General features: G+C 37.3%; 2 protein-coding genes across 2 annotated transcripts; both read left to right on the top strand.

Moving 5' to 3' along the window:
- The first annotated feature begins 31 nt into the window (after window positions 1–31).
- LOC134259193 (lim and transglutaminase domain protein ltd-1-like) lies at window positions 32–3,551 on the top strand. Its single transcript, XM_062741790.1, has 8 exons — window positions 32–350; window positions 524–756; window positions 838–1,025; window positions 1,125–2,038; window positions 2,116–2,284; window positions 2,577–2,863; window positions 2,948–3,136; window positions 3,365–3,551. The coding sequence occupies exons 1-8, from the start codon at window positions 153–155 to the stop codon at window positions 3,467–3,469; spliced, it is 2,283 nt and encodes a 760-aa protein (XP_062597774.1). The 5' UTR covers window positions 32–152; the 3' UTR covers window positions 3,470–3,551.
- Window positions 3,552–5,462: 1,911 nt separating this feature from the next.
- On the top strand, window positions 5,463–8,940 carry LOC134259196 (uncharacterized). The gene is made up of 8 exons (XM_062741792.1): window positions 5,463–5,552; window positions 5,713–5,817; window positions 5,951–6,174; window positions 6,300–7,596; window positions 7,695–7,863; window positions 7,985–8,265; window positions 8,452–8,634; window positions 8,828–8,940. Exons 1-8 carry the CDS (start codon window positions 5,463–5,465, stop codon window positions 8,882–8,884), a joined length of 2,406 nt encoding a protein of 801 aa, XP_062597776.1. The 3' UTR covers window positions 8,885–8,940.
- The last annotated feature ends 23 nt before the right edge of the window (window positions 8,941–8,963 follow it).

Genomic DNA, 8,963 nt, shown 5'->3' with positions numbered 1-8,963 from the left:
TAACTTAATGATGAAAATTCTGACTTTTGGCCTCAAAAAAGTTTCAGAAAGATTCATAAGAGAAACGGGATCTTCAGAAGATGGACGATAAAGGACTGTTGGCCTAATATTTGGAAGGAGAATATGCCGTGTAATTAAAACTCATTGAAAGTATGGGTAACGGGGCGTCCGCCAATCACAGCAGTCGACAGAAATCGTCGATGGCAGACTCCCTACGTGAACCGGAAGAGGATGAAAATGAACTCTTGTGTTTACAGCCTGGTTACCCTTCTCCAAGGCCTCCCCGCAACAGGAAGGAGGATGTCTTTGCCCCAGATGGGTTCTATGAATGTGACGAGAGAGGGCATATGGTAGGTTTTCTTGTAAAAATGTTTTACATATTTTCATATATGATGAATCATCAATTTGTTTGATTTCCTCTCCGTCCTTCCAGTTTGGTAAGAGAGTGGACATGTATTTTTTTTTAGTTTTGCACACGTTTTTATCCCGTGTTCCACATCTGTTTTTTTGTATATGTGTTCAGGCTCCTATAGATGTTAGCTACAGTTGGGGTACACTGATTCAGTATCTTGTATGGGGATTCCGATCCCCGATGGACAAGTTAAGAACTTTGTTTGTATGGATGGGTGCGCAGGACATCCCACAACGAATTCTCCCTCCCATTGAAGGCAAGGAGCCAGACACACCATACAACGACATCAGGCACATTCAACGGGGAAAGATGTCCTATGCTATGTTCCTGCTGAAGTTGTGCAGGTAATAAAGTCTAAGAAATGATGTAATTCCTGAAACGTTTACAGTTGACTTTGATGAGAACGGTGGTCAGTTCTGTTGCAGGGCGTGTGATCTGAAGTGCGTTTTCATCAGAGGGATTGCCAAAAGTCAGGCTTATATGGTCGGTGATCCTATGGAGAAAATAATTCGTTTAAGAAATGCATGGGTTGCTGTGTACGTTGAAGGAGATTGGCGGATCATTTTCCCAAAATGGGCATTTACCCCAAGACGAGGCAGCACAAGGGAAGAAGGTATCAGCTTTTGCTAAAAAAAAATACAGGTTTGTAATGTTTAAACAGGGGTTTTCTCTTAAGAATGCATTCTCTACTCCATTTCACTTTCTTTCTTAGAGGAAACGGACATAACACTTCCAAAAGTAAAAATGAAGAGAAGAGGAGGAACTATCAATGAGTTCTGGTTCCTTACCGATCCGAATAAGTTTGCTTTCTTTGCCCTTCCAGATGACCCAAAATGGCAGCTACTTAATGTGCCTTTCGGTTTGGAGAAGTTCGTAAAGATTCCCTATTTGTACAACCCCTTCTTTCGTGACAATATGCATATTGTCTCCGCTTTTAGGGGCAAACTTAAGGCACTGCAAGGCAAGACAGAAATTGTGATCCAGTCTAAGAATGAGGCTTGGGACGGTTTGTTAATGTTCGAGTTGTCCACGTTAGATGAGAAAACAGGTCAATTACTCGCTGATTTCGCACAGTTTACGAAATATGTCATCATGTGTCGTAATCGCACCACGTGGACATTCGTCATTCGTTTCCCAACATCAGGAACATACCTAATGCGCATTAAAGGTGGAAAATCTCAGAATTATATGCTTAAGTTTTGTGATTTCAAGATACAATGTGATAATGTTGTGAAAAAACCTATAGAACTGCCCTTTGAACCCTCTTTTATAGGATGGGGACCTAGTCTACATACAGTGAAATCAGGTCTTCTTAATGCCACACACAAAACGGGTATTATTTCAGTCAAGATACATATTCCAACTTTAATAGGATTTGATTTAGACACTAAGGAAAAAATTCATGTTGATCTGTTGAACAAAACAATAAATCCAAGTGAACTGGAAGGTTGTATGAATTTCAGAGCTGCCAACCATCAGCTGAACATCTGGGTGACCGTTCCACATGAAAGCGAGTACGCACTCTGTATATATCTAAAGAAAGGAGCGAAAGTAGACAACGTATGCAACTATCTTCTAACGTCCATAGAAAGCAAGAAGAAATATATCCACGAAAGTTCGAAAGAGGTTGGAAATTTTTTTTAAATTTTATTTTATTTACACTAAAATTTAATCGATAGAATAATAATCTGGTGATTTTGTAGAATCCTACCGAGACCATGGTGAGAACCAACCTAAAATACGTCACTGAGGTGGCGACGTCACACAAAGAACTGGACGAGGCCATCAAGGCCTTCAACAAACTGAGTCTGGAAGATGATGGCGATCTGACTTTAGCACAGGATAAACGAGACTTCTTAAAACTTCAAGCAGGTAGGGTCTTAAACTTTTTTAGTCAGATAGAGCACATGCAAAAAGAATACCAAAGTAAAGACTCATACACTGTTTACACTGAAAGTGATCCCCGTTAGTAAGTATAAGCACAGATGCTATAAAAGTTATACACTTCACTTATTCGTATTTCGTTGGCAAAGATGATTAATTATTTTTGGAAAAAGTGGAGATACATCAGAGTTTCGTTACTGTTCTTGCTGAAAATGGTCTAATTTAACTATTATAAAGCAACCTCTCTACCATATATATCTAATCATGCATTATATTCTAGAGCTAAGAGACGCAATGAACCGCAGGTTTATCAAAGTTTTGAATCCAGTAATTCAGAAAGCTGAGCAATCTAAGTTTGCAACGAATAGTACCATCCAGAGGCTAGTGAAGGAGGCAAAAAAGATTGTGAAGAATTTAAAGAAGTTGGAAGAATTTGCACATCCAGTTCTCTCGCTAAGTTTGTCAACCATTGCCGAGATTCATGGCTACCGACAAGTTTTACCGGAAATTCAAGACGTCATGGCAGCTACCTACATGCTGCTGGGTGAAAAAATCGAAAGCATGGAGGTAAACTTAGTTCACGATAAAATTCCTCTTTATTCATGATATGCATTCAAATGAATTTGCTTAAATTAAAACTAAAACACGCAGGATTGGGAAGATATACGTTATTTAATGGGGAAAACTGAGAAGAAAAAGAGTTTGATGTTCAGGATAAAGACATTCAATATGGTGGACTTGACGGAAACAGTAACGGAACAAGTTGGATCTATTCTGGAGAAATACGACATCAAAATGATTCACAATAAAAGCTCGGGTGTTGCTGCCTTCTATGTATGGGTATGACTCTTTATATTTTTGGTAAATAATAATGACATACTGAACAAAGGAAAAAGAGCACACTTTAAGTATAACACTTAACCAGTGAATATGGACTTTAATGTGGATTGTTCTTATGATTTCCGTTTCATATTTAAACCTGTCACATGTTTTGGACAGTTTGATTTTCAAATTTTCTAAAACAAATAAATACTTATGATTTAATTTGACTTATATTTACTATTTCAGTCGACCAGTATCGTTCAAGAGAAAAGAGCGCTCATGCAGATGGCCAGAGAACAGGAGGGAGATACACTTCGCGCCCTTCAAAAGAGGAAAGGAAAACGTTATTAACAAGAAAACTTAATTTAGTTATTCATAAACTGCTTCTAGTTATTTAACTACAAAACTTTTTTCAGTTACCAATAAAACTAAAACTAAATAAAGTATCTAATTGCAACTAGTTAATCACACACAGTGCTGACAGTTACATATAAGTATTTCACAATAAAGGTGAAATGATTATACATGTACATATTTGAATGGCACCTGTTCCCAACTCTGATGGTTCGGAGGTTCGTGTTTGCTCTGCTCCTATTTTGTAATGTTTAATGGACTTTTGAGCATGAATACTGATTATTATCTCAGTAAATTTCACTTTGCAGTACATAAGGCCATCTTTAAAATAATGTTTGGTTGCCCTCTCTCGACTCAGGGTAAAATTATTGGGTTGGTAGGTAGGTGAGAAAATCTTTTTTCCAGAAAACTTTTAACATATTTGTTGACGGAATAAGAGTAATAAAAAAAAATCATGTCCTAGAATGTTAAAAAAAAAGTTAAGAGTCGGCCAATTTTAGTAGGTCAGGAAAGGGCAACTAAACATTTTTTTTTAAAGATGGCCTAAAAATAAATAAATGTTATTATCTATAATGAGTATAAAAGGAAAAATCACGAAACATGAAAAAAGAATTGATTGCCTAATTGTGTTCTCGGGTAAAATACATTTGTTGACCTTTGGAACCAAACTGTTTGTTTTTGGTTGAAGTTTCAGTTTGGTTCCTGGGTCCGATGAATCACGTTGCCCTCGGACCTAGCCAATAAATGTACTACTTAGTAGTATCCTAAGTGAAATGATTATTTAAGGAATAACTGTCTTATTTTTCGATTTCATGATGTGATAAATCGATTGGCTTGTTCATGAAATTGAAAAATCTTACAGTTATTCCTTATATTTGCATGCTATCGATTCCGCCAATCCACGTGCTCTAAGCCCAGCGTCTGTCTCTACATTGTCCCGCCCCGCACGTGATTTTTCTTAACTGCGCCTATCGATGAACGAGTGCATTCATGAAGAAATAAAGTACATTAACTATTTGTAATTTAATCTCGGAGAAAGACATTGGAAAATGTAAATATTTTAAAATATGTTTTCATTACTATTTTCCCCCATAATAATATTTCTTGGTACTGCTTGTATTGTGAAACCATTACGGGAAAACTTTAAAACTCTGCTTGACAGAGAATGTTTACCGCTTAATTATTGAAGAAGTCGAGTGTCAATAATAGAAGATTTAAACTTAATCCATTAAATTTTCCTTGACTACAAAAGACAATAGAAGTGACAGAAAATTATTTTTAAACACTTTGGGACAGAAAATCTTCGATGCGGTTAATACATTCATTGTTTCCCTTCGCTCAAATTTCAGTATGATCAGACTATCGTCATAACAGGTTCGTATCGAATTAAAGTTTAAAACGGTTCTTTTTACACTCAATTGATCCATAAAGATACATGTATAGTAATACTTTTGGCAATTTCTTACAAAAAAGTCTATCAATTTAATTTTTTAAATGCAGATCTTCTACGGGTATAAAATTTCTTAATAATGGTCGTCTCGGGCCATTTTTTACAAGAAACTAAATGGTCTTTGGAAATAACGTACAACGGTATTGCTTTCTCGACTATGATTTTTTAAACTTTTGAAAACTGCGTGATCTTAAAGATGTGTGACGTTTAACGTTGGTTTTTTGATTCTACCGAGTGGTCATTTGCAGAGATCTCCGCTTAATTAAGGTACAATGTTACAATTTAACACAAAAATTTGCTGCAGTTCCATACGTTTAAACCTGATGCAAAGTACTTTGGCATGATCTTAGAATCTTTTGTAAACATGATTAAAATTCTGTATTTGAACGCTTCCCTTACTTGTTATCCTCGCGGTATCCTTTCGGGCATCCTTTCCATTGGATGCATGTAGTTCCAGTACATGTGCCAAGTTTGAACTCGTAAGTCGTGTTTGATGACTCTATCGGTGTGCTGTTTCCTGTCGGGTCTAGCTCACTTCAAATGGGATGCGTTGCGTCTTTGGAGGAGGCTAATGTCTATGAGGGACTAGATCTAGAAGGAGATTGGGAGCACGAAGACAATACAGATTCTGTAGGTACTACGTCAAATAATTCTTGAATTCTTAAATTTTGAGATTCTTTTTACTAATTTTAGAGTGTTTAAAATTTATCCACATTAGTGAGAGCATGATATGCTTTATGCCACACAAATGTACCTGATAAATACATGTATCTAGTTCTTACATTTTAAGCTTGGCATACCAGAGGCGTTCGATAATTATGAAGCACCATTTCAACCGGTACCATTGGACATTAGCCTTTATGATTTTGCTTCTGTTGATGAATACGCCCTTCAGGTATACACACATTTTAGAAATGCTCTGTGCAATAAGTGCAAGTTACAAATTGATCAAATTATATAATCTTCTGCAAAGGAATAAATATAGATGAAAAAAAGTTTACCGAAACGTTTTCCAAATTGTATCATAGGCGCCATCTGAGCTCTTCATCAGCTACCTTGGTCTGGTGAAGTATCTGACAAAACCTTTCGACGACCCCATCTTGAAGGTACGTTCTATTCTAGTGTGGATGAGTGGACAAAAGTTGAGGACCAAGAAACTTCCTGCAACATCTTCGAACACACCGGCTGGATACATGAATTTGATATACAATAAAAAGGGGACTTTCGCTGCATTCTTTGCTCTTTTGTGCAGGTGAGAATTAGCAAACATAACCAATTGACTTTTACAGAACAGTATCGCTGAAGGAATTAAATTTAAAGAAAATCAAAAAACATTTTATAAAAACAGATTTTTTATACATATAAATATTTTTTCAGACAAGCAGGCATACACTGTGTCATTATCCATGGTTTTTACAAAACTGCTCACTACATAACGGGAGATGAGATTGACCGAGAAAAGTGCCGATGTAGTTGGAATGCCGTGTACATTGAAAAGCAATGGCGATTGGTACATCCCTTTCTGATATGTACACCTGTGGCCAAATGGCCCGCCGAGAATCCAGAATGGGCCTTGATTGAGTCCGGAGGCCAGATGATGCCCTTGTTTAGACCAGGTGATGAACCCAAAAAGAGAAATCCCAAATCTTTGAAATCCAGGTCCTTAACACCTATGAGATTTAAACGTGAAATAGCCCCCGAAAAATCTTTACCTTTGGGCAAGAGGAAGTCTAAAGATTTTGGAAGCAAAGAAAGAGAAAACGATAAAAGGAGGATTCACGAGAAACCAGAGATTCGCGTGTTCAACGAAAACTTTTTTCTTCCATATCCAACTGATATGTTAAATTTATGTTTTCCAGAGATAGATATCTGGCAACTTGTGAATGATGAAATTCCCTTCGAACAATTTCGGTATCTTCCGAATCTTCGTCCTTATTTCTTCATGAACAAATTTGAACTTACGACAGACCGGGTCGCTGTTCTTCGTTCCGATTCCGGGATATTTCACGTAGAGATACAAGAACCGGAAGAAACTCGCGATGTTGTCATGGCTTACGACTTGTATCAGTATAAGGGGACTCCTCGAAATAATGACGAAGATGGTGCTTTTGTTTACCTTGACAAGTATTACAAAACGTGGTACATCCAAATCCGGGTTCCTTCGCCAGGAACTTTCCGGTTTTCTTTGTTTGGAAGCCAAGATGGCGAAGACTCTGAATGGATGGCAGATTTTAGATTAGAATGTTCTTCAGTAAGGGACCGGTGCTGCCCTCTTCCAACCTTCCCTGGGGTGTACCTATGGGGACCAAAAGCTCACACAGAGCGACTCGGTTTAACCGAGCCATCCCACCGTTGGGGAGTAATTCTGATTAAAAAGGGAGGTGTTCAACTGATAAAGTTTATTCTAGTCAGGAAAATTGACATGCGAGTGAGGCTCCGCCATCGACAAATGCAAAAGGACGACCTCTCAAAGTTGGTGAAGTATGAAGCAAATGGAGAGGAACTTGACCTAACGGTGGCTATTCCAGACTGTCAAGAGACTGAGTTTAACTTTGAATTTGCATTACAGATATATATTCTTGATCCAGAAAAATTATATTATGTGAACGCAGTAAATTATCTTTTAACTTCAAAAGACCCTCGCAATTACGAAGATGGAATAAGAGTTAGAGAGGTAAGATTATAAAGAAATGCTTTTTAGAGAAGTGTTCGATTTTTTAGTTTTCTATATACATGTATTGTGTATATTATATGAAATGTATTTCCTCTTAGAATGTACAACAGAGAAAAGCTAGAGATTTACTCGTAAAATCCGCATTTTCTGCAAATATTGGCGATCTAGAGGATGCCATTGAAAAGGCCAAGAGAGAGAAAATAACTGACCCAGACGAAGATTTGGAGAGAGCTACCAGGCGACTGGGATATCTCCGAAATCACACGAGTAAGACGTCATTATGATTTTGAAAGTCCATTACAACTACATGTATATAAAGTAGATGCACTTTACACGAATCCTGGTGTCTGTTATTTTTCTTCGATGGTTTTAGATTTTTTTATTTCAGTTCTTCGCGATGCAATATTGAGAAGGCATCAACAAACCTTGACAAAGGCTATAGAAGAAGTAGAAAACAGTGATTATAGGCATGCATTGACGCTCCATTTAAAGCGAGCAGAGGCGCTTAGAAATAACCTCATCAAACTGAAGCAGTTTCGGCATGCCGTGCTAGAATTAAAACCAGCAACAATAATTGAGCTACATACATACGCCAATCCTCCACAAGAGGTTTATGACACAATGGTGGCCACGTATCTTGTTTTAGGGGAGAGTCATAGAAACCTTAAGGTCAGCATGGCATATACTGAGGATTTGAAATGTTTTGCATTAATAAAAATCAACAATGAATTATTTGGGGGAATTAAAAGAAATGCACAAAAATTAGTTGAATTTTTCTCTAAAGCAGCCACAACTTTTTTCAGTTAAAACGGACTGATTATCCATTCTTTATATAAAGCAAGGAATTTCTTTTAGAACTGGCCAGAAGTCCAAAAGCTACTTTATAAACAGAAGGCAGACAGCATCATTTCGAGGATTGCTGACTATACTGGTGACGTACAACACAGCAACGTCATCAAAGCCAAGAAGATTTTGTCCAAGGTCAGCTTCAAGGCCGTGCGGAACGCTAGTGCTGGGGCTGCCGTCTTTTATCAGTGGGTATGTGTAGGAGCAAAGGGATTTATTTTATCCATGGCACCTTATCCTACTTCAATTTTCAGAGGTCCACGTTTGCCCTGTTCATAATATGTATGGTTTAATTGGATTTTTGAGCAAGATTACTTTTCGTTGTCTTTACATTACATAAAATCATCATATTTGATCACATTTTTAACCCTATGCTTTTTTTTAGACCGAGAAAATCATTAAAGAGGTTGACAAGGGGATGTTTGTTCCAAAGTCAACATGACCATGCAGAAAAGTTCAACATTTTTAAGTCAAATCAGAGAGCTCAAAGAAGAAGCCTAGTGCAATCAAGCTTTGTAATT

Source organism: Saccostrea cucullata, unplaced genomic scaffold (genome assembly GCF_032062105.1).
Source record: "Saccostrea cucullata isolate Sc308-1 unplaced genomic scaffold, CSIRO_AGI_Scuc_v1 ctg1365, whole genome shotgun sequence".
Classification (NCBI taxonomy): Eukaryota; Metazoa; Mollusca; class Bivalvia; order Ostreida; family Ostreidae; genus Saccostrea; species Saccostrea cuccullata.
Note: the sequence above shows the minus strand (reverse complement) of the source record. Positions and strands in the feature narration are given on the sequence as shown.

What these genes read in the sequence shown, in the direction of transcription:
- LOC134259193 (XM_062741790.1), top strand. Translation starts at nt 153, where the DNA reads ATGGGTAACGGGGCGTCCGCCAATCACAGCAGTCGACAGAAATCGTCG. An exon ending in CTTCTTAAAACTTCAAGCAG is followed by an intron (nt 2,285 to 2,576) that starts GTAGGGTCTTAA and finishes ATTATATTCTAG; the next exon opens with AGCTAAGAGACGCAATGAAC. An exon ending in TTGCTGCCTTCTATGTATGG is followed by an intron (nt 3,137 to 3,364) that starts GTATGACTCTTT and finishes TTACTATTTCAG; the next exon opens with TCGACCAGTATCGTTCAAGA.
- LOC134259196 (XM_062741792.1), top strand. Translation starts at nt 5,463, where the DNA reads ATGGGATGCGTTGCGTCTTTGGAGGAGGCTAATGTCTATGAGGGACTA. An exon ending in TTGATGAATACGCCCTTCAG is followed by an intron (nt 5,818 to 5,950) that starts GTATACACACAT and finishes ATTGTATCATAG; the next exon opens with GCGCCATCTGAGCTCTTCAT. An exon ending in ATATCTCCGAAATCACACGA is followed by an intron (nt 7,864 to 7,984) that starts GTAAGACGTCAT and finishes TTTTTATTTCAG; the next exon opens with TTCTTCGCGATGCAATATTG.